The following is a 25,156-nucleotide window of genomic DNA, read 5'->3' on the forward strand; positions in this document are numbered from 1 at the left end:
CTTACACCAGATGGACTGCAGAGGTTCAATAAAGCAGCTCAGCACAACCTTCTCAAGGGCAATTAGGGATGAGCAACAAATGCTGGCTTTGCCAGTGACACTCACAACCCAAGAATAAAAAAAACATAGATGTAGTGAAGTTTCTAACCTGTTCCCAAGGGCTCCTTTTCATGAGAAAGTGAGATACGAATACCCAGCTGAAGGAAATAACACAAGGTTGTGGCTTAGCGAAGAATGCACAATTACATACATTCCCTTTTCCCCTCAAGAATCTGAACCATTCCACAGTAGTTTCTTGGACCCTCATCACCCGAGTGGCCATTTATCCCACGCAAGCCTAGACGGTCTGCTGTATGTTCAACCACCCAGCCTGGCTTAGTGCTCACCCAACACCTACACCTGTGCATGGCAGCAGTGGCTCAGTTAGCAAGCACTCTTGCCTCTGAGGCCCACCCCGGAGATGGCACTAATCCAAAAAGAGTAGGGGAATTCTCTCCGGTGTCCTGACCAATATTTATCCCTCTGCCAACATCACAAACATTACCTGATCATTATTACATTGCTGTTTGTGAGAGTTTGCCGAGGCATTGCTTGCCTGGGAGCCAGTGTAGGAGAGCGAGCACAGGAGTGATGGGTGAATGGAACTTGGTGTGGTTAAGACAAGCAGCAGACCTTTGGATAACCTCAAGTGTACAGAGGGCAGAATGTGGGAGGCTGGCCTGGAGAGCATTGGAATAGACAAGTGTAGAGGTAGCAAAGGCATGGATGAGGGTTTCAGCAGCAGATGAGTTGAAGCAGGGAAGATTTGGCAATGTTACGGAGATGGAAATAGGCAGTCTAAGCTATGGCGTAGATACGGAGTATCTCCCGACAACACAGAGCACGCGCAGAGCGATTGCCGACGTCATCAGTGCGTCCGAACATTTGCCGGCTTGCCAGTATGTGTCTGCGTATGCGCGCACTGATGTCACCACGCAAAGACGTCTGACATAATGACATCAAGTGCTGCTTCACTCCTCAATGGTTGCCCTCGCTGCCTCCATTCCCTCCATCAGCATCCCACTACCCCCCCACACCAGCCCCCACCCCGCAATCAGCCCCTCAATCGCTGCTTCTCTTCCCCGCTCCCCCCCGCCATTCTCTCCCACGCCCACCTGCTCGCCGCTCCATCCCACTGCTCGCTTCCCGCCTTGCCACTAGCACCCCACTCGCTCCCCCACCGCTTCTCTGGGTGGCAAGGCGGGGAGGGAACAGTGAGCAGGAGAGAATGGCAGGATGGAGTGGCGAGCAGTCTGAAGCTACGGCTTTTAATAAAAATAGCGAATGTAACTCCTTTATTCAAGCAGGGAGGGAGACAGAAAGCAGGAAACTACAGGCCAGTTAGCTTAACATCTATCATAGCGAAAATGTGAAAAGCTATTATTAAAAACGTTATAATAGGGCACTTAGAAAAATTCAGGGTAATCAGGCAGCGTCAACATGGTTTTGTGAAAAGGAAATCATGTTTAACCAATTTATTGGAGTTCTTTGAAGTAACATGTGCTGTGGATAAAAGGGAATCGGTGGATGTATTGTACTTAGATTTCCAGACAGCATTTGATAAGGTGCCACCTCAAAGGTTACTGTGGAAAATGAAAACACAAGGTGTAGGGGGCAACATACTGTCATTGATAGAAGATTGGCTAGCTAACAGGAAACAGAGAGTAGGCATCAATGGGTCATTTTTTGGTTGGCAAGATGTAACGAGTGGTGTGCCACAGGGATCAGTGCTGGGGCCTCAACTTTTTACAATTTATATAAATGACTTAGATGAAGGGACCGAAGGTATGGTTGCTAAATTTGCTGATGACTCAAAGATAGGTAGGAAAGTAACTTGTGAAGAGGACATAAGGTGGCTACAAAGGGATATCGATAGGTTATGTGAGCGGGAAACGATCTGGCAAATGGAGGATAATGTGGGAAAATCTGAAATTGTCCATTTTGGCAGGAAGAATAAAAAAGCATATTATCTAAATGGTGAGAGATTGCAGAGCTCTGAGATGCAGAGGGATCTGGGTATCCTAGGGCATGAATCGTAAAAAATTAGTTTGCAGGTACAGCACATAATTAGGAAAGCTAATAGAATGTTATCGTTCATTGAGAGAGGAATTGAACACAAAAGTAAGGAGGTTATGCTACAATACATTGGTGAGACCACATCTGGAGTACTGTGTACAGTACTGGTCTCCTTATTTAAGGAAGGATGTAAGTGCATTGGAAGCAGTTCAGAGAAAGTTTACTAGACTAATACCTGGAATGGGCGGTTTGTCTTTTGAGGAAAGTTTGGACAGGCTAGGCTTGTATCTGCTGGAATTTAGAAGAGTAAGAAGCGACTTGATTGAAACATATGAGGGTTCTTGACAGGGTGGATGTGGAAAGGATGTTTCCACTTGTGGGAGGATCGAGAACTAGGCGCCACTGTTTAAAAATAAGGGGTCACCCATTTAAGACAGAGATGAGGAGAAATTTCTCTCAGAGGGTCGTGAGTCTTTAGAAATCTCTTCCTCAAAAGGCAGTGGAAGCAAAGTCTTTGAATATTTTTAAGGCAGAGATAGATAGATTCTTGATAAGCAAGGGGGTGAAACGTTATCGGGGGTAAGTGGGAATATGAAGTTGAGGTTACAATTAGATCAGCCATGGTTGTTGAATGGCAGAGCAGGCTTGAGGGGCCGAGTGGCCCACTCCTGTTTCTAATTCGTATGTTTCAGTTGATGAGGCTACATTTGCATATGTGCCAATACTGCGCCACCTAGTTGTCAGCAAACACAGCCACGTGGATGTGTGGTTGGAAGCTCATTGCAGGATCAAAAATGACAGCAAGGTTGCCAACAGTCTGGTTCAGCCTCAGATCGTTGTCATGGAAAGTGATGGAGTCAGTAGCTGGGGAACTGAGTTTGTAGCAGAGTCCAAAGACAATGTCTATTTAATTGGAGGAAATTTCTGCTAATGCAGTGCTGGATGTTAGATAGCAGTTTAATAGTTTACAGACAGTGGAGGAGTCAGGAAAGGTGGTGGTGAGGTGGAGCTGGACATCATCAGCATACATGTGAAAACTAATGTTGTGTTTTTGGATGATGTTGCCGAGGGACAGCATATAGATGAGAAATAGGAGGGGGCCAAGAATAGATCCTTGGAGGACATCAGAGGTAACAGTGCAGGACAGAAAGAGAAGCCATTGCAATGATACTCTGGCTATGATTAGATGGATAAGAATGGAACCAGGTGAGAGCAGTCCCACCCAGCCGGACAACAGTGGAGGGCCACTGGAGGAGGATGGCGTGTCAAAGGTTGCAGACAGGTCGAGAAGGTTGAGGAGGGAAAGTTTACCTTTGTCACAGTCACATAGGATGTCATTTAAGACTTCAGTATAAGAGCTGTTTCTGTGCTGTGGTGGGGCAGAAATCTTATTGGAGGGATTCAAATATGGAGTTCTGGGAAAGATGGGAATGGATTTGAGGCGACACCACCTTCAAGGACTTTGGAGAGGAAAGGGAGGTTGAAGATGGGTGGTAGTTTGCAAGGACAGTTGGGTCAAGGGTTTTTATTTTGTGAGAGGACTAATAACAACAGATTTAAAGGAGAGAGGGACAACACCTGAAGAGCGAGAACCATTAACAATATCAGCTAACATGGGGACCAGGATGGAAAGTTCACCCACTGACTAATTCCAATCACCATTTTCCCTCTGGCACCTCCCCCAAGTGGCTGCCCTTCATACATGTTCCTCAACATCGAGGACCAACAGGCTATTGAACAGGGGAGGGTCTCATCTGTCCTCACCATCCAACGGCAGTTGCTGGATCTTTCCGCCCTCAGGTGTGCTGAGGCCAACTGTAGTCCACAACAGAGAAGGGCTAAATCAAGATGGGCCAAGGGATTGAATGTTCAACCTTGCCAGCTTGTACAGCTCAACACCCCAAAGTGCAATTATCCAGTGAGTCATCATGGGATCTACACTGACAATCACTTGGGTTTCTTTTGCAAGTTAAATTCTGGCCATTTCATTAGAAATAAAGTTTCCTCGTTCACTTTCAGGTGGAATGACTGTGTACAGTTCAGTGGGGTTACTGGCTAAGCGTGATTTATCTTTTCTCTCCTGCACCCAAACATTTCCTACCTCCTTTCTCTGTAGCTCAGCCATAAAGAACCAATCGGACACAGGAAGTGAACTCCACCATCCTCATTTTGAAAGAAAGTCAGAAAAACTGCTCCTGCATTAAACCAGGCTGTGCATCACACAATTAAACAAGAAACTTTAGATTATAGCTCCAGCTTTCACTATGTCTGACATTATCATGAATACAATTAGTGTGCAGGAGACATTCTGCCCCCTGCCGTAGCCTTTTCCTCCTTACCCGCTGCTCCTGTTCCTTCATTTCCTTCTCCAGCATCTCCGACATATAGCTGACAGCAAGGATCACGTGCGATACACCAGCCTGCTCAAAACAGATATAACGAGGTTCCACTCAGGAAGAAAGGGGCACAAGAACCTCCTGTCCATAGATTGCACTTTTAGGCTGATAACACCACGCTCTCAATAAGCTCATGCATCCGTTATCATAACACTCCTCATATTGCTATCTTCGGGATTTCAGCTGAAGTATGACAGTGTGAGTGAAATTTATCGGATCTGTATATTTTTTAAAATGGTAATACAATTCGAGATACTGCCCTTCCCAACTTGGATATTCTATTGTGTAACACGAGGGTGAAGTAGTGCTGACTGCAGATCTGTTACTAGTATGTAAGGAAAAACTTGAGCTGTTGAATTAATTGTCAACTCAATGTTAATGAGCACTGTCGCTAGTCTCTCTGGTATTGGTGCCAATACAGTTGAAAGGGAAACTACAACATTAAAACGTATTGGCATATTCGTAATACTCCTTGGAATATGCTGGCACCAATATGAGACTCAGATTATTAGATTAATATTTGTACAATGTTGAAAGTTTACAAGCTCATGTAATAAACAAATAAGACGAAAAGACTGGAGAGTAATTTAGGAACATGCACTGCCCTAACTTTGCCACTATACACAGGCAATCATTGTCACACACTAGCAAATATTACTGCTGGATCCTTAAGTTCCTATCTTGGTATGCACATGCTCCGTTCTCTCACATGCCAATCTCTATCCTGTCTGAGAGGTGCTGACTGTACCTTTACTAAAGCCTCCACTTGGTGCAGAAGGATAGGCTTGTTGCAAAAGTCCACCAGTGGTTTTGGAACACTGAGTGTCAGCGGTCGTAACCTCGTGCCGTAGCCTCCAACCAAAATCAATGCTTTCATTGTTAGCTGTAAAAACAAAACCAAAGAGGCAGTTGAACCTCTCACTCAATAATCCAGAGGTAAAAGTGTGTTAACAGGTCCTTCAAATGCTGCAATACATTGGCAACAACAGGAGCATGCCAAACAACAGTGTGACCACCAGTGTACCAACAGGGGAGAGACTAAATACATCTTTGACCCCATTCCCACAAAACTGTTGACAACCTAGCTTCCATTCCTGGCCCCAATGCTAGCTGATGCTGTAAAGGGTTCCCTCTCTCCTTCAAATCTTCTGTCATCATCTCCCCCCCACCTTCTAAAAACCCACACTTGACTCCGCCATCCTTGCAAATTACTGCCCCGACTCCAAACTTTCTTTCCTCTCCGTAATCCATGTTTGAATCTCCCCAATCAGGTTTTTGCCCCTGCCACAATACCAAAACAGTTCTTATCAAAATCACAGATGTGACGTGCTGCTTGTCCCATATTCAGCAATGGAACAGCAGAACATTTCCTCCATTTGCAAACTCCGTATGCTGCTCCCTGCCCATTTTCTGAGGCTGAATGACCTTGGTGGTATATTTGACACTGGGATTAGCTTCCAGCAACGTATCCACTACACCACCAAAACTGCCTACCTCAAACTCCGTAACGTGCCCATTTCCACCCCTGCCTCAGCTCATCAGCTGCTGAAACCTGTTTCCATGCCTTCATTACCTCCAATTTTGACTATTGATGCTCTCCTGGACAGCCACCCATGTTCTACCCTCTGTAAACTTGAGCACAGCCAAAACTCTGCTATTCGCTCTCTAACTCGCATCAAGTCCCATCACCCCTGTTTTTTTTTATTCATTCATGGGATGTGGGCATCACAGGCTAAGCCAGCATTTATTGCCTATCCCTAATTGCCCTTGAGAAGGTGGTGGTGAGCTGCCTTCTTGAACTGCTGCAGTCCACGTGAGGTAAGGACACCCACAGTGCTGTTAGAAAGGAAGCTCCAGGATTTTGACCCAGTGACAGTGAAGGAACGGCGATATAGTTCCAAGTCAGGATGGTGTGTGGCTTGGAGGGGAACTTGCAGGTGGCAGTGTTCCTATGCATTTGCTGCCCTTGTCCTTCTAGTTGGTAGAGGTTGCGGGTTTGGAAAGTGCTGTCGAAGGAGCCTTGGTGCATTGCATCTTGTAGATGGTACACATTGCTGCCACTGTGCGTCGGTGGAGGAGGGAGTGAATGTTTGTACATGGGGTGCCAATCAAGCAGGCTGCTTTGTCCTGGATGCTGTCGAGCTTCTTGAATGTTGTTGGACCTGCACTCATCCAGGCAAGCGGAGAGTATTGTGCCTTGTAGATGGTGGAGAAGCTTTGGAGAGTCAGGAGGTGAGTTACTCGCCGCAGGATTCCTAGCCTCTGAACTGCTCTTATAGCCACGGTATTTACATAGCTACTCCAGTTCAGTTTCTGGTCAATGGTAACCCCTAGGATGTTAATAGTGGGGGATTCAGCAATGGTAATGCCATTGAACGTCAAGGGGAGATGGTTAGATTCTCTCTTGTTGGAGATGGTCATTGCCTGCCATTTGTGTGACGGGAATGTTACTTGCCACTTATCAGCCCAAGCCTGGATACTGTCCAGGTCTTGCTGCATTGCTACACAGACTGCTTCAGTATCTGAGTCGTCGCGAATGGTGCTGAACATTGTGCAATCGCCAGCGAACATCCCCACTTCTGACCTTATGACTGAAGGAAGGTCACTGATGTAGCAGCTGAAGATGGTTGGGCCTAGGACACTACCCTGAGGAACTCCTGCAGTGATGTCCTGGAGCTGAGATGATTGACCTCCAACAACCACAGCCATCTTCCTTTGCGCTAGGTACAACTCCAACCAGCGGAGAGTTTTCCCCCCGATTCCCATTGACTTCAGTTTTGCTAGGGCTCTTTGATACCATACTCGGTCAAATGCTGCCTTGATGTCAAGGGCAGTCACTCACACCTGACCTCTGGAGTTCAGCACTTTTGTCCACGTTTGAACCAAGGCTGTAATGAAGTCAGGAGCTGAGCGGCCCTGGCGGAACCCAAACTGAGTGTTACTGAGCAGGTGATTGCTAAGCAAGTGCCGCTTGATAGCATAGTCAATGACACCTTCCATCACTTTGCTGATGTTTTAGAGTAGACTGATGGGGGACTTGTCCTGTTTTTTATGTCCAGGACATACCTGGGCAATTTTAAACATTGTCAGGTAGATGCCAGTGTTGTAGCTGTACTGGAACAGCTTGGCTAGGGGTGCAGCAAGTTCTGGAGCACATGTCTTCAGTACCATTGCCAAAATATTGTCAGGGCCCATAGCCTTTGCAGTATCCAGTGCCTTCAGCCATTTCTTGATAGCTGTGCTCACAGACCTACTTTGACTTCCAATTGAACAATGCCTCGATTTAAAAATTCTCATCCTTGTTTTCAAATACCTCCACCATCCCGTCCAGCACTCGGAAGTATCTGCACTCCTCCAATTCTGGCCTCCTGAATATTCCTGATTTTAATCATTGCACCATTGGTGGCTATGCCTTCAGTTGCCTCGGCCCCAGGCCCTGAAATTCCCTCCCTACACCTCACCAGCCTCCACCTTGCTTTTCTCCTTTAAGACCCTCCTTAAAACCTAGCTCTTTGACCAAGCTTCTGGTCAACTGACCTAATATCTCCTTTTGTGGCTCGGTGTTACACTTTGTTTGACACCACGCCTGGGAAGCAGCTTGGGACATTTTACTATGTTAAATGCGCTTCATAAATATAAGTTGTTGGCTGGGGCGACCCTGGCAGAACTTCCCTTGCTAACCCATCCTAAGCTGGAGAGCCGCCCCAGGTAGGGGAGAGCAGGGATGGAAGCCTGGCACCCATCAGCCCGCGTAGGATCGCTCTCTGTTACTGTGGGTCCGGGGCTCACACCCTGTACAAGGCCATACCCAGTCTCCGGAATACTATCAATCACCCCAGACTCAACTGTAAAGCAGCCCCGGCTCACAGTACCGGGAAGACAGCCTCTCCACCAGGCCGCGGCTTTCCTCAAACATGGGCGACGTGGCACTGCCGCCGCGCCGTAACGTGGCAACAGCCAATAACAGAACACCGCCAATGCGTAAACCAATAGAAAGTGAGAATAGGAGAGACGACCAATGAGCGAGGCAGTCAACAGTAACCAATCGGAAGTGAACGCGCGGCAAGGCCGATGAGTGTACTGAGTGCACAAGATGGAACTCGGGAGGAATTTGGAGGACAGCGCCCCTGGTCATTTGGTGAAGTGAGGTTGTTACTACCATCCCTTTTATATGCTTTAAGTTGGCATCATTGATAGTCATTGCTGATGACAATTCTACTATTTTCACCATCAGAATGTGTTATTTGACACAGATAGAATCCTGAAATGTGGTTTGCAAATCATTGATTTTTGAATGGTGTCCAGACATCTGCAAAATGAAGAGTGGATTTTTCCGTGATCTGGAATCATTAGTTATTAACAAGACAGAGAGAGATAGCCAATAAATGTTCACCGACAACAGCCCGCAAACATGCTCTCCAGCCTCACCCAGACTCATTTCGGACTTGGCAATTCAGCACTCTTGTTATTTTGAATTTGAGCAGATCATATAAGTTACCTTGAAAAAAAAACCTCGGAATGTTGAAAAAATACAAAATGTTGCAAGTATTGTATGGATGCTGTAACATTGTGCTTAAGAAAGTACAATGTTAGAGATCATTAAAGATAATGTTAGTGTGTATAAGAGTACAGTCTGAGGGATTATGCATGGATACTGTAACAGTGTGGAAGCAATGCAATGTTAGAGATTACTATATAGCTACTCTAACTGTACACAAGCAATAAAATGTAATAGATAATATAGAAAGCAGAGGATGAGCAGAAATTAAATATTGGGAGGACTGAAGCCATTGTTTTCAGTCCCCACTCCAAACTCTGATCCCGAGCAACCAAATTCCATCCTTCTCCCTGCAAGAGTCTAAGACTAAACCAGTCTGTTCACAAACTTGGTGTCATATTTGACCCCAAGATGAGCTTCCAACCACATGTTCACGCCATCATTAAGGCTCTGTAACATCGCCTGACTTTGCCCTGTCTCAGTTCATCTGCTGAAAAACCCTCATTTATATCTGTTACCATGACTATTCCAATGCACTCCTGGCTGGTCTCCCATATTCTACCCCCCATAAACTTGAGGTCATCCAAAATTCTGCTGCGCATGTCTTAACTCGCATGAAGTCCTGTTCCCCTAACACACCTGTGCTCGCTGACTACATTGGCTCCCGGTCAAACAATGTTTTAAAATTCTCACCCTTGTTTTCAAATCCCTCCATGGCCTTACCATCCCTGTCTCTGTAATCTCCTCCAGCCCCACAACCCTCTGTGCTCATCTAATTCTGGCCTCTTGAGCATTCCTGATTTTAATCGTTACACCATTGGTGGCCGTGCCTTCAGTTGCCTAGGCCTAAGCTCTGGAATTCCCTCCCTAAACCTCTCCACCTCGCTTTTCTCCTTTATGACACTCCTTAAAACCTACCTCTTTGAACAAGCTTTTCTTCACCTGACCTAATGTCTCCTTATGTGGCTCTGTTGTGCCTAACACGCACGCACGCTACTCTTAAAGAATCCACGGAATTCGATTGGTGAAAGGTATCTCAATATTTTATTCACACACTAAATCATCAAGGACAAGTTCTCACTACTTGTACTGCATCAAAACTCATCAAAGTACAAGCTCTCAGTACTTGTACAGTATACTACCCGTCAAGACACGAGGTGATCAGTCTCGGACTTGCGGCTGCTCTTCTGTTCTCTGAGCCCCTGGCTCAGGGTATCTTCTCGAGTGTTCTTCCCTGGGGTTCTCGTACCTTCCTCAGTTTCAGTCAGGGGTTAAATCTTGTTTCTAAGACCCGCGCCTTTCACTTACTCGTAGGGGTCTGGTATAATGACATAATGATAATTCCTTATTTGGCTCAGTGAGCACCTGTTCAAAACTTCACAGTTTCCCATTGTCTATTATGAGTTTAATCATATCTGGTGTCCATGACGACCCCTAGTTTCTGGGGTCAATACCTTTTCTATAATCATATCTACAACTCCTTGGCCATCTGTGTGCTGTGGCCTCTTTTACCCATCCTCCCTTCAACACACTGTTCATTGTTGTGTTACTGGCCCCTTTGTTTTAATTAAGTTCTTATGTGTTTTTGCTATATGTGTTTTTACTGGGTCTACAGTCCCCCCTTTGATCCTGCAGGGCTATGCCCAATGGGTCACACTCTCATGTCTCTTAGGTAGTACACTTGTGCAATTACAATTTCATTTGCAAAGCAAAAGCATAAGCAGTGTAATATTGAAGAAAGCACAATTTAAACATCACTATTACATAATCAATCAATTGTGCGGACATAATACAGTCGCAATTTCATTCTTAGAGTATACTGATCATTCACTAATTCATTTTAACAATATATGAATAGGTTATACATTTACCCTTGTGTGGCATAACTAATTGCCTATCCATTTATAGAGTAAGTTCGAATACTGATTGCCTTTCGGGTAGCTTTCCATCCTGTGTTCATACATCCTCTCACATTGCCTAATTTATTTCTTAAGTTGCCAAATTAAGTGTCACAAATAACACCATGATACCCAAAACCACTATCAGGACATAATTCTAAACCAGGGGTGTATCTGCACGTTTGACCCCCAGTTCCATAAGTCCTCCTGCCAGGTAGAATCGTTTATCTTGTCAATCTCATCTTGTAGCATCTTCGATTGTTGTTCCAGATTGTAGTACACTACAGCAATGGCTTCTAGCTGCTGTCTCTCTTTACCCAAGCATGTGGGCAATGGCTGAATAGTATATTCATAGTCCTGGTGGTAATTTGTCAAATCCTCCTTAATACTTTCTGTCACAGTTATTGTTTCTGTCTTTCGTTTATGTATGTCTACCAACTCCATCTTCCCTACTCTGGTTGGTATTTGTGGGTTGAAACAAAATGTACTGTTGCTCACTGGACAAGACCGGTTATGTCCAAACTGGTACTCCTTCGCCGTGGTGGTTAAGCAATATCTCCCCTTTCCCATATAGGCTACATGGGTTAGCCCTGACAATGCTTTCCTAGTTTCCATGGTGCAATTTACAGTGGCATTAAATCCACATTTTGATTCTACTGTTTTATATATATATATAGGATGAGGACATATGACCACCTGGTTTTCCAGACTACACTCAATGTTGTTCCAACTACCTCTTTTCCAATTTCCATAACGTAGGGTAAAATATCATAGTATTTTATGTAATCCTTTCCCCTTATCACCCCTCTATTTTCCACTTCATATAATTGCATCCCTAACTTATCTTTCAGAATTACAGGTATTCCCAATACTACCCCAATACTCATAGATCTTGTATTTACACACTCCTGATTGATTGATGAGGGAAGGGCTGTAGATGTCATATACATGGACTTCAGTAAGGCATTTGATAAGGTTCCCCATGGTAGGCTGATGGAGAAAGTGAAGTCGCATGGGGTCCAGGGTGTACTAGCTAGATGGATAAAGAACTGGCTGGGCAACAGGAGACAGAGAGTAGCAGTGGAAGGGAGTTTCTCAAAATGGAGACGTGTGACCAGTGGTGTTCCACAGGGATCCGTGCTGGGACCACTATTGTTTGTGATATACATAAATGATTTGGAGGAAAGTATAGGTGGTCTGATTAGCAAGTTTGCAGACGACACTAAGATTGGTGGAGTAGCAGATAGTGAAGGGGACTGTCAGAGAATACAGCAGAATATAGATAGATTGGAGAGTTGGGCAGAGAAATGGCAGATGGTGTTCAATCAGGGCAAATGTGAGGTGATGCATTTTGGAAGATCCAATTCAAGAGTGAACTATACAGTAAATGGAAAAGTCCTAGGGAAAATTGATGTACAGAGAGATTTGAGTGTTCAGGTCCATTGTTCCCTGAAGGTGGCAACGCAGGTCAATAGAGTGGTCAAGAAGGCATACGGCATGCTTTCCTTCATCGGATGGGGTATTGAGTACAAGGGTTGGCAGGTCATGTTACAGTTGTATAAGACTTTGGTTCGGCCACATTTGGAATACTGCGTGCAGTTCTGGTCGCCACATTACCAAAAGGATGTAGATGCTTTGGAGAGGGTGCAGAGGGGATTCACCAGGATGTTGCCTGGTATGGAGGGCGCTAGCTATGAAGAGAGGTTGAGCAGATTAGGATTATTTTCATTAGAAAGACGGAGGTTGAGGGGGGACCTGATTGATGTGTACAAAATCATGAGAGGTATAGACAGGGTGGATAGCAAGAAGCTTTTTCCCAGAGTGGGGGATTCAATTACTAGGGGTCACGAGTGCAAAGTGAAAGGGAAAAAGTTTAGGGGGGATATGCGTGGAAAGTTCTTTACGCAGAGGGTGGTGGGTGCCTGGAACGCGTTGCCAGCGGAGGTGGTAGACGCGGGCACGATAGCGTCTTTTAAGATGTATCTAGACAGATACATGAATGGGCAGGAAGCAAAGAGATACAGACCCTTAGAAAATAGGCGACATGTTTAGATAGAGGATCTGGATCGGTGCAGGCTTGGAGGGCCGAAGGGCCTGTTCCTGTGCTGTAATTTTCTTTGTTCTTTGTTCTTTTTCCTGACCTTTCCATATTTAACAAGTTTTCTGAGTTGGCACCTGGTAATTTTATCATTTGTGTGACTAGCTAAGTCCTCCAACTGGGTGTCATTTATCCAAACTGGCACCTGTCCCGCATCAATTTGCCTCAAATTTTCATTCATTTGTTCTAACATCCACGGACCATATGTACTACAAACACTTTCATTATTTGAAATGTCGTGGACCTCCGTTACCTTTTCTATGATATCATTAATAGTATGAGCATGACCTTCTAGTACTCTCACCAGTCCTGTCACTGTATTCGTCAAATCCTGGCCTACTTTAGCTACACCACTCTGTGCCTTTTGTTCCTTTTTCAAAATATCCTTTACTAGCTGACTGGGAGTTCTAACCTTCTGGTCCACATTTTCCAAATCTATAGTATTGACAATTGAAGTTCCCGTATTAAAGACTGTGGCTGCGTCATTCACTAAACTACGGTTACGTCTCTTTCCCTTTATTATTCCCTCATCACTGAATTCTTGTCTCAGCAACTGTTGCAGTAGTACCTTGTACAACTCTCGGGTCTTCTCAGGACACCAGTCAAATAGCTGGATATCTGAGATATTCAATATTACCGGTACCAACTCATGCTGTATATTATCATATACAATTTTATTAGATTTTATTATCGCAAGTCCATTTTCTGGTCCTGCAGTCAAGGCAGGGCAAGGGAGACCTGTCACTTGTGGCTGCTGGGTCGTAACCTTACTCGTTGGTAATTCGGATGTGGGGGTAACCGTGGTGGTTGGTGCTTCTTGTCCGTTTAATCTCACAACCTGGAATAGGAACTGTCCTTTTTTATTTTCCCCAACACAATAGAGACGTTAGCCCCTATCATTTTGTGGTTTCACACATATTGATCGGTTTCTACAGTCTTTATCATCACACTGCCATATAGGGAACTTGGGGGGGGGGGGGGGGGACCCTGGCGGGTCCCTTTTGGGCATTCGACATGTACCCACTGTCCAATAGTAACATTTACAAGAAAGACCCACCGCAATTCGTCCCTGAGTCTGGGACTTAGATCCTCCTGTACATGTAATCCACACCCTGTCTGCCTAACCCGACCTCCCCTGTAGAGGAACCGTCAACAAAAAATTTTGAGTGCTGGTTTGATTGCTGGCTCCTTCCCTTGTACACCCCCCACAATGATTTTGACACAAAAGGTCCCTGGAGGGCCTTTGCTGTCAAAACCTGACACACCTGGTAGATTATATTATCCACTAAAATAAAAGCAAAATACTGCGGATGCTGGAAATCTGAAATAAAAACAAGAAATGCTGGAAATACTCAGCAGATTAAATTCTTTGCCAGGCACATAGTAGTTCTTTTTCAGGAGATTATATAAAGGGGCTTTCTTTAAGGCAAATCCATCCATATAGTTCCTGTGATACCCAACAAGGCCCAAAAATGATCTCAGAGCTTTAATATCTTATAGTAGGGGGAGTTTGAGGATTGTCTATACTCGCATCTGCTCTATCTCATGCTTTCCCTGTGTTATCACTATTCCCAAATAAGAAAACTTTTCCTTCATTATCTGTGCCTTTTTCAGGTTAACTTTCACTCCGACCTTCTGGAGGAAGGTGGAATATCTACGGACTATTATGAAATCCCTGGGGAGACATGTCCAGGTGTACTGTTGTCCCTGGAACGTAAACGCAAATTTATATTGACACTCTTGTGCCAGTGGTATGGACCAGAACCCATTGCTAATGTCCAACACAGTAAACCACTTTGACTGTTTTTTTTTAACTTTGACTGTCCTCCTAAATGTCAGATAAATTTCCCTTTGAGTGCTTTAAATAACCATTCATATCAATTAAATTTTGTTTATTGATTCCAATTTCTTATGCCCAGACTTGGTGGTATCATTTTTTTACATTAAAGACAGAAGTGCTTGCAACTATCTCTCCTTCTCCAGCACTTTGTCTATTGATAAAGATGCTGTGACATTTGATGTCTGCAATTAAGTTCTTAAATTCGTAAAGCTGCTGGATCTCTTGCTGTGGCATCAGTTCTCATGTGGCCTTGGAATCTACTGTCACCTGCTTAAAAAAAACAGAAAGAATCCATTGTGGCTCTGCCCCTGAGCCCAATGGGTTAATTTGTCCAATTATATCTGTCAATTTAGAAATTTAAGATTTAATAATGTCCAATATATATAAATTTTACTCTCAGCAATGCAAAAATTGTGTGGTGGATTAAATGGAAAAACAATAGCTGCAGCAGGGTTAATTTCTTTGTTTGTCTCCAAGGGGGCGGAGCAAAACATTCTCAGCTGCGTCACTTTACGTAACCTTTTTTTTGATTGAAAAGAACTACACTCCATTTTAAACTTTTTAATCTTTTTGGTATCCTTAGGGTTTGAAAACAACAAAATAGTTAGTAACATTATCAACTTCAAAGGAAAGCATCTCCATCAGGAAAGACAGCATTTTAGATTAAACTGCAATTGTTTCCAAACTTTTAGCATCTTTTGTAAGAGGTTTCTAATGCCAGGATTTTTTTTTAATATAACAAAGATGATTCCAATTTACTGCAATAAATATTTAAAAATCAAAACTGCCAATGTTATATGAATGAGTCTTATGTTCGGAACTGAAGACTCCTCCAAAACTTGACATAATAAACTTGAAAGTTCATTGTGGCCACAAATGAAATTTCCAGTTTTTCAACTTAACAGGCCAATTAACCTTAATAGTATAAACTTAACTCAGACTTATTAACTTATAATACTTATTAACTACACACAGAACAGAATAGCACGTGCTTTTTTTTTTTGAAGATGGTAAATTACGTCATTTTCCTTGTTCTTTCTTCAGGCGCCTTTTCAAATGACTGTAATAAAACCAAAAGCTAAAGAAGAAGTTATTTAACATTCTTATAACAAAAGATTTAACACCAGCTTCTTAAACAAACTTTAAACAGACAGCATCTTTCCTGTATCTCCTTTGTTTATCCATCTCTCCCTTAAACCAATATCCAATTCCCGTCATTTGCTACTTAAAACAGTCAGTAAAATATGTCTTTAATTTAAACTCCAAAAAAACAAGAACAGATTTTAAACTGGAACTCCAATTAAAGCAGTGTTTTAAACTTCAAATTGGATTTCTGCCAAACATCTTCAGACCTTCAAGGCTGAAGCTTATCTCTTAGAAAATTGTTCATTGCCTTTTCACAGTTGCAAAACCAACTTTTAAAATAAAAATAAAACTTTAACTTAAAATATAATTCAATTTTATATCCCATTTCTGGGTGCACAATCTTAAATTGAAATGAATCACTTTTCACACTCATTCAATTCCAAACAACTTAGAAAATTGATTCCTGTAATGAGCTATGAATTCAAAATACCAAAATCTCTGTCAAATTCCCTGTCCCGATGTCAAGGAACACACACAGGTTCAACTAATTCACAACCAAAATAGGTTCCCACAAAATATACACATGTAAAAATAGAAAATGTAACAGGTTCATTCTTTCATCATTAAGGCCAGACAACAAAGAGTTAACGACGGTTAGTTCCACAGAACACAGGCGACAAATCCCAAGGACATTCATTTCATTCATGGACGCTTCCAACATTCACACATTCGAATCAAAAGACACAGTAACTTGTTTTTACTCACTTGAAATTTCATTAAAACATAGTCTTTTTATGTCACTCTGCCATAAACTTTGTCATGGAGCCTTTTGGCCGTATCTGCCAAGTTGGCTCGATTAAAATTGTCATTGTCATCATCCTCCCTATCCACAAAAGTGCTGAGAGTTGAGACTGTAGTTTACTTGTCCCCTCCTGACATTTGGTATGATCCACTGACTGGTACACCCGCTCCTTCTGTAAGTGGTGCAGAACCGTCAATGCGGTCTGTAAGTCAGAGCATTTCTGTTCCACTCTTGTGAGCTGGTCCTTCGCCTTGTCCGCTTCCCTCTCAGCCTTGCTGCGCCTGTACTCAGCCTTTTCAGCTTGAGACTGGAATTGACTTAAATGACTCTGCCTTCAGGGCCCTATCATGCCACACAGCAGTGGCTTTCACTAACTTAGGCACCCATATGTCTTGGTGGGTATGCACATCCTCCCAATGTTGTACCCCAACAGACCCCTGGCCCGTGCACTGTCTAACTGCAAACTCTATCCACGAGGGCCACTTGCCCTTCAAATATTTCTGGAGTTCCAACTCCCACTCTGGCCTGGCCAGGACCATAATTACTCAAAGGTTCACCAATCCGATCCGTCAGACTTGTAACTTTATTTATAATTTTGTTCAAACTCAGCGAGGCTATTCAAAATAACTTGAAATAGCACTACGACCGAGTCCCTGTTCGGGCACCAATTATGTCGTGCCTAACACGCACGCACGCTACTCTTAAAGAATCCACGGATTGCGATTGGTGAAAGGTATCTCAATATTTTATTCGCACACTAAATCATCAAGTACAAGCTCTCAGTACTTGTACGGTATACTACCCGTCAAGACACGAGGTGATCAGTCTTGGACTTGCGGCTGCTCTTCTGTTCTCTGAGCTCCTGTCTCAGGGTATCTTCTCAAGTGTTCTTCCCCGGGGTTCTCGTACCTTCCTCAGTTTCAGTCAGGGGTTTCTAAGACCCGCCCCTTTCACTTACTCATAGGGGTCTGGTATAATGACATAATGATAATTCCTTATTTGGCTCAGTGAGCACCTGTTCAAAACTTCAGTTTCCCATCGTCTATTATGAGTTTAATCATATCTGGTGTCCATGACGACCCCTAGTTTCTGGGATCCTCCTCAATACCTTTTCTATAATCATATCTACAACTCCTTGGCCATTTGTGTGCTGTGGCCTCTTTTACCCATCCTCCCTTCAACACACTATTCATTGTTGTGTTACTGGCCCCTTTGTTTTAATTAAGTTCTTATGTGTTTTTGCTATATGTGTTTTTACTGGGTCTTCAGCTCGGTGTCAAATTTTGTTTTTGAACTCCTGCAGTGATATCCTGGAACTGAGATGATTGACCTCCAACAACCACAACCATCTTCCTTTGTACTACAACCAGCAGAGAGTTTCCCCGATTCCCATTGACTCAAGTTTTGCTAGGGGTCCTTGATGCCATATTTGGTCAAATGCTGCCTTGATGTCAAGGGCAGTCACTGTCACCTCACCTCTGAAGTTCAGCTCTTTTGTCCATGTTTGAACCAAGGCTGTAATGAGGTCAGGTGCTGAGTGACCCTGGCGGAACCCGAACTGAATGTCACTGAGCAGGTTATTGCTAAGCAAGTGCTGCTTGATAGCACTGTTGACGACTCCTTCTATCACTTTGCTGACGATCGAGAGTAGACTGATGGGGTGGTAATTGGTTGGGTTGGATTTATCCTGCTTCTTGTGAACAGGACATACCTGGGCAATTTTCCACATTGCCGGGTAGATGCTAGTTTTGTAGCTGTATTGGAACAGCTAGGCTAGGGGCATGGCTAGTTCTGGAACACAAGTCTTCAGTACCATTGCTGGAATTTTGTCAAGGCCCATAGCTTTGCAGTATCCAGTGCTTTTAGCTGTTTCTTGATATCAAGTGGGGCAAATTGGATTGGCTGAAGACTGGAATCTGTGATGCTGGGGACCTCAGGAGGAGGTCGGGATGGATCATCCACTTGGCACTTAGAGTCAGAGTCATAGAGTCGTACAGCATAGAAACCGGCCCTTCGGCCCACCGCGTCCATGCTGACCATAATGCCTATCTATACTAATCCCACCTGCCTGCATTAATTCCATATCCCTCTATGCCTTGCTCATTCAAGTACCTGTCAAGATGCCTCTTAAATGTAGCTACTGTTCCTGCCTCCACCACCTCCTCAGGCAGCTCATTCCAGATATGCACTATTCTTTGTGAAAGATTTACCCCTCTGATCCCCTTTAAACCTCCTCCCTCTCACCTTAAATCTATGCCCTCTAGTTTTAGTCACCCCTACCATGGGAAACAGACTCTGGCTATCTACCCTATCTATGCCTCTCATAATTTTATATACCTCTATCATGTCCCCTCTCAGCCTCCTTCGCTCCAGGAAAAACAGACCCAGCCTATCCAATCTCTCTTTATAACTCAAGCCCTCCAAACCAGGCAACATCCTTGTGAATCTTTTCTGCACCCTCTCTAGCTTAATCACATCTTTCCTGTAGTGCGGCGACCAAAACTGCACACAGTACTCCAAATGCGGCCTAACCAACGTTATGTACAACTGTAACATGACATTCCAACTCTTGTACTCAATGCCTCAGCCGATGAAGGCAAGCATGCCATACGCCTTCTTCACCACCCTGTCTACCTGTGTTGCCACTTTCAGGGAGCTATGTACTTGCATGCCAAGGTCTGCAAGTCTGCTCAAGAACACTCCTCAGGGCCCTGCCATTCACTGTATATGTCCTGCCCTGGTTTAACTTCCCAATCTGCATCACTTCACACTTGTCTGCGTTAAATTCCATTTGCTACTCCCTTGCTCACTTTCCCAGTTGATCTATATCCTGTTGTAACCTTAGACAACCTTCTTCACTGTCCACTATACCACCAATTTTGGTGTCATCTGCAAACTTACTAATCATGCCCCTTACATTCACATCCAAGTCATTAACATATATGACAAACAACAGAGGGCCCAGCACCGATCCCTGCGGCACACCACTGGTCACTGGCCTGCAATCTGAAAAACAACCCTCCACTACCACCCTCTGCCTCCTATCACCAACTAATTTTGTATTCAATTTGCTAGCTCACCCTGGATCCCATGTGTTTGAACCTTCTGGACCAGCCTACCATGCGGGACCTTGTCAAAGGCCTTGCTAAAGTCCATGTAGACAACGTCCATCGCCCTGCCCTCGTCAATCCTCTTGGTCACCTCCTCGAAAAACTCAATCAAATTCGTGAGACATGATTTCCCACGCACAAAGCCATGCTGACTATCCCTAATCAGTCCATGACTTTCCAGATGCATATAAATCCTGTCTCTCAGAATCCCTTCCAATAACTTTCCCACCACTGATGTAAGGCTCACCGGCCTGTAGTTCCCTGGCTTATCCCTGCTGCCCTTCTTAAATAAAGGCACAACATTAGCTCTCCCTCAGTCTTCCGGTACCTCATCCATGGCTAACGCTGATACAAAAATCTCTGCCAGGGCCCCAGCAATCTCCTCCCTTGCTTCCCATAGCATCCTAGAATACACCTGGTCAGGCCCTGGGGATTTATCCAACTTAATGCGCTTCAAAACCTCCAACACCTCCTCCTTTGTAATGTTGATATACTCCAGGATATCGGTGTTCCCTCCCTGGAACTCACTAGCTTCCATGACCTTCTCCACGGTAAATACGGACGAGAAATATTCATTTAAGACCTCACCCATTTCCCATGGCTCCTCACATAGATTGCCACACTGATCATTAAGGGGACCTACTCTCTCCCCAGCTACCCTTTTACTCTTAATATACTTATAGAATCTTTTAGGATTCTCCTTTATCTTATCTGCCAGGGAAATCTCATGGCCCCTTTTCACCCTCCTAATTTCCTTCTTAAGTGTAGTCCTACATCCCCTATACTCCTCGAGGGACTCGCTCGATCCCAGCTGCCTATACCTGACATATGCCTCCTTCTTTGTCCTGACCAAACCCTCAATATCCCTCGTCAACCAAGGGTCCCTAAACTTGCCAGCCTTGCCCTTCCATCTAATAGGAAATGCTGGCCCTGAACTCTTCCTATCTCACTTTTAAAAGCCTCCCACTTGTCAGATGTCCCTTTACCTGTAAACAGCCTCTCCCATTCAACTTTAGAGAGTTCCTGTCTGATGCTATCGAAATTAGCCTTCCCCAATTTAGGACTTCAACCTGAGGACCAGTACTGTCCTTTTCCATAATTATCTTGAAGCTAATAGAGTTATGGTCACTGGTCCCAAAGTGCTCCCCCACTGACACATCAACCACCTGCCCTTCCTCATTTCCTGAGAGGAGGTCGAGTGTAGCCCCTTCTCGAGTAGGGCCATCCACATACTGCTTCAGAAAACTATCCTGGACACACTTAACAAATTCTTCCCCATCTGATCCCTTAGCACTAAGGCAGTCCCAGTCAATATTAGGAAAGTTAAAATCACCCACTATTACAACTCTATAATTCCTACACCAATCTGTGATTTCCCTACATATATGTTCCTCCACTTCCCTCTGACTATTGGGGGGCCTGTAGTATAATCCCATCAAAGTGCTCACTCCTTTCTTATTTCTAAGTTCTACCCGTATGGCCTCGCTGGACATTCCCCCCGGGATATCCTCTCTAAGTACTTCTGTGATGTTCTCCCTAATCAATAGAGCAACTCTCCCTCCTCTCTTACCTCCACCTCTGTCACGCTGGAAGGATCGGTACCCCGGAACATTGAGCTGCCAGTCCTGCCCATCCCTCAACCACGTTTCCGTAATAGCTATAATATCACAATCCCATGTACCGATCCATGCTCTGAGTTCACCTGCCTTACCTGTAAGGCTTCTTGCATTAAAGTAAATGCAGTTTAGCCTACCAGATCTTCCACACTCCCTGTCCTGCCCCTGCCTGGCCTGCCTACTGGACTTGCTTGCTTTAATCTCTACATTTGCCTCAACTACCTCATCGGAGAGACTACTACTTTGGGTCCCACCCCCCCTGCAAGACTAGTTTAAACCCTCCAGAGTAGTACTAGCAAACCTCCCCGCAAGGATATTGGTCCCCCTCCAGTTTAGATGCAACCCGTCCTTCTTGTACAGGTCACCTCTGCACCAGAAGAGATCCCAATGATCCAAGTAACTGAAGCCCTCCGGCCTACACCAACTCTTCAGCCACGCATTCATTTGCCTAATCCTCCTCTTCCTACCCTCACTAGCACGTGGCACAGGGAGTAATCCTGAGATTACAACCCTAGAGATCCTGCTTTTTAACTTTCTGCCTAACTCCCTATATTCTCTTTGCAGGACCTCATCTCTCTTCCTGCCTATGTCGTTAGTACCAATATGGACCGCGACCTCTGGCTGCTCCCCCTCCCCTTTCAGAATGTCCTGCAGCCGCTCCGAGACATCCTTGACCCTAGCACCAGGGAGGCAACATACCATCCTGGAGTCTCGTTTGTGGTCACAGAAACGCCTATCTGCACCCCTTACGATAGAATCCCCTATCACTATTGCTCTTCCAACCCTTTTCCTCCCCTGCTGTGCAGCAGAGCCCTCCGTGATGCCACGAACTTGGCTGTTGCTGCTTTGCCCTGGGAGGTCATCCCCCCAGCAGTATCCAAAGCGGTATATCTGTTTGAGAGGGGGATGGCTACAGGGGACTCCTGCACTACCTGCCTGCGCCTACTACTCCGTCTGGTGGTCACCCATATCTTTTCTGCCTGTGCAGCCATTGCCTGCAGTGTGACCACCTCACTAAACGTGCCATCCACGACTTCCTCAGCATCGCGGATGCTCCGCAGTGAATCCACCCGTAGCTCCAACTCCGTAATCCGGGTAGCCAGTAGCTGCAGCTGGATACACTTCCTGCACACATGGTCGTCAGGGACACCGGAAGCGTCCCTGATTTCCCACATAGCGCAGGAGGAGCATATCACGGGGCTAAGCTCTCCTGTCATGACGTACCCTTCGGTTAATTAGTTACTCCCTTAATTAAAAAATACTAATTATACTAGGGGCCTTGTTCTACCCACTTCAATCTAAAGTCCTTAAAAAAAAAACACTTTAGTAGTACTCACCTTATCACCAGAGTTTTTGTTCCAACAAAAAAAACTTACCCCTTATTTTTTTAAGATATTCTAACAGCTGCTACTCACCAACCAATCACCTTGCAACTCTCCTCTGACGTCACTGTTTGCCTTTTTTTCAAAACTCCAGTGCGCTGGAAGAGGTTTGACTGCTTTCTTCTCCCGGAAGGTAAGAGACTTATGGCTGAAGATTGTTGCAAATGCTTTGAAGAAGAAAGACAGGTTGGAGATTTAGCAGGGGAACAGAAGTTGGGTTTCATGGACAAAATGAGCTCGGAGAAAGCATGATGAGAGAAATGAGAGAAAGTGCGTGTTCGGTGCTAGGGCAGGGGGGATCCTTAGGGGAAGTTTGGCCTGGTGGGCAAGGGAAAGGGAGGAAAGCAGCAGGGTCTGTTGAACAGATGATCTCAATCTTAGTGACAAAGAAGTCCATGAGCTCCTCACACCTATTGTTGGAGGTGAGGGTTCAAAAGGCAGAGAGAAGGGTTTGCAATAAAGAAAAGAAATCGGGGGTTATCTTGGCAATCCGGGTGATCCTGGAATAGTGAGCAGTTTGGCAGAGGAAAACAGGAGCCAATCAAGTTTTATGTGGTCCAGCCAGATTTGGTGATGAATGGCTAAACCAGTTGCCTGCCATAAATGTTTAAGTCTGTGTCCCTTGAACTTAAGGGAGCGGAGATGAGGGACATCCTAGGGCAGGGGCCAGGATGAGAGAGAGTAATGGTTTTAATTGGGACTGGGGCATCAAAGATAGAGGTAAGGGTGTGGTTGAGCAGATTGGTAACTGCAGAAATGTTGTGATGAAAGGAAGTAAAAGGCTAGAAAGCTAGGAATTTTTAAATGCTGTTCTGTGTGACTTGTGGGAGAATTTTTCCAGCGCAGATACAGAAGGAAGTGGTGGCTGGAGGGAGAAAGGGACATGGGAGAAGAGCCATGAAAGGAAGTGATCAGAGATGGCCTTATCCATAGTTGATATGATGGGAGTAGTGAGACCTTGTGAGATGGCAAGGTCAAGGGGGTGGCTGTAAATATGGTAAGGGGAGATTATATGGAGGGAGAGATTAAGGGAGGATAGGAGGGCAGTAAACTCAGGTGAAGAGTTGAGATGAAGGTTGAAGCATTGGAAGCAGTTCAGAGAAGGTTTACTAGACTAATACCTGGAATGGGTGGGATATCTTATGAGGAGAGATTTCACAGGCTAGGCTTATATCTGCTGGAATTTAGAAGAGTAAGAGGTGACTTGATTGAAGCATATAAGATCCTGAAGGGTTTTGATAGGGTGGATGTGTAAAGGATGTTTCCCCTTGTGGGAGAATCTAGAACTCGGGGTCACTATTCAAAAATAAGGGGTCGCCCATTTAAGACAGAGATGAGGAGAAATTTTTTCTCTCAGAGAGTCGTGAGTCTTTGGAACTCTCTTCCTCAAAAGGCGGTGGAAGCAGAGTCTTTGAATATTTTTAAGGCAGAGGTAGATAGATTCCTGATAAGCAAGGGGGTGAAAGGTTATTGGGGGTAATTGGGAATGTGGAGTAATCAGTTCAGCCATGAACTTATTGAATGGTGGAGCAGACTCGAGGGGCCGAGTGGCCTACTCCTGCTCCTAATTCGTATGTTTGTATCTTGAAATCACTGAGGATGCGGAGGGAAGAAAGCAGTGAATATATCTTGGTGAGACACTTGGGTAGGTGGTAGATAACAATGATTTTAAATGAGAGACGTATGTGGTAGAACAAGGTGAAATGCTGAAAGGGGAGGAAGGTGCCAAAAGAATAGAGGGAACAGATCAAGGTTTGATTTGGTGGTAAGGGCCATTCTGCTACCACAATGGTTTGGGAAGGTGAATGTTGGAAGATATAAGCCAGAGGGGAGGCTTCATTAAGGGATAAAGTGTCATCAGCCGTCAGCCAGGTTTCCGTCAAGGGCATGATGTCGATGCAATATTTCACAATAAGCTCATGGACGGCAAGGGCCTTGTTCACAAGCGAACGGAGATTCTGGAGGGTGATGCAGACAGGGCCAGTGATGGCTGATCCAGTGGCAGAGTCACATGGTCAGTGTTACGCCTAGGTGAGAAAGATGTCTCGGGGTCTTTTACTGTCTTCACCTGGTCTTATTGTAACAGGGTTTAATTTTAAACACACTGTGTTTTGAGCTCCCCCTTGGTGAATCCTTGTTCACCACTTTCCAATTTTAAGGCAAAGAAATGAGCACACCAGGTTTTCTTAGGTTTAAAGAAGAAAAAGTGAAATTTATTAACACTGAAACTTAAACTCTAATTCGGTTAACGCTTACAGATTTCCGATGCACCCACGCTAGCATGCACATGCGATACACACATGCAAATAGGGACAGAAAAGAGCAGAAGAAAAATAAAGTAGAGAGGTTTGAGGCAGTCTCTGAAGGGGGTTTCT

The 25,156-nt window shown here is 44.6% G+C and overlaps 1 protein-coding gene across 4 annotated transcripts in view; it reads right to left on the reverse strand.

Annotated features, from left to right (window-relative positions):
• gmppb (GDP-mannose pyrophosphorylase B) overlaps positions 1 to 8,399 on the reverse strand; it is a 44,549-nt gene extending 36,150 nt beyond the window's left edge. The window contains exons 1-4 of one of the 4 annotated variants that reach the window (XM_068051369.1): positions 8,324 to 8,399; positions 5,200 to 5,334; positions 4,395 to 4,475; positions 149 to 197 (exon numbers count right to left, since the gene is read on the reverse strand). In XM_068051369.1, coding sequence (XP_067907470.1) covers positions 149 to 197; positions 4,395 to 4,475; positions 5,200 to 5,328 — 259 coding nt within the window. In that variant the 5' untranslated portion in view covers positions 5,329 to 5,334; positions 8,324 to 8,399. Of the gene's footprint in view, positions 1 to 148; positions 198 to 4,394; positions 4,476 to 5,199; positions 5,335 to 8,259 lie in introns of all 4 variants that reach the window. The other 3 variants (XM_068051367.1, XM_068051368.1, XM_068051370.1) reach the window with 3 other exon arrangements.
• Between the last annotated feature and the right edge of the window lie 16,757 nt (positions 8,400 to 25,156).

The sequence above is a fragment of the Heterodontus francisci genome, chromosome 19 (assembly GCF_036365525.1).
Source record: "Heterodontus francisci isolate sHetFra1 chromosome 19, sHetFra1.hap1, whole genome shotgun sequence".
Lineage (NCBI taxonomy): Eukaryota > Metazoa > Chordata > Chondrichthyes > Heterodontiformes > Heterodontidae > Heterodontus > Heterodontus francisci.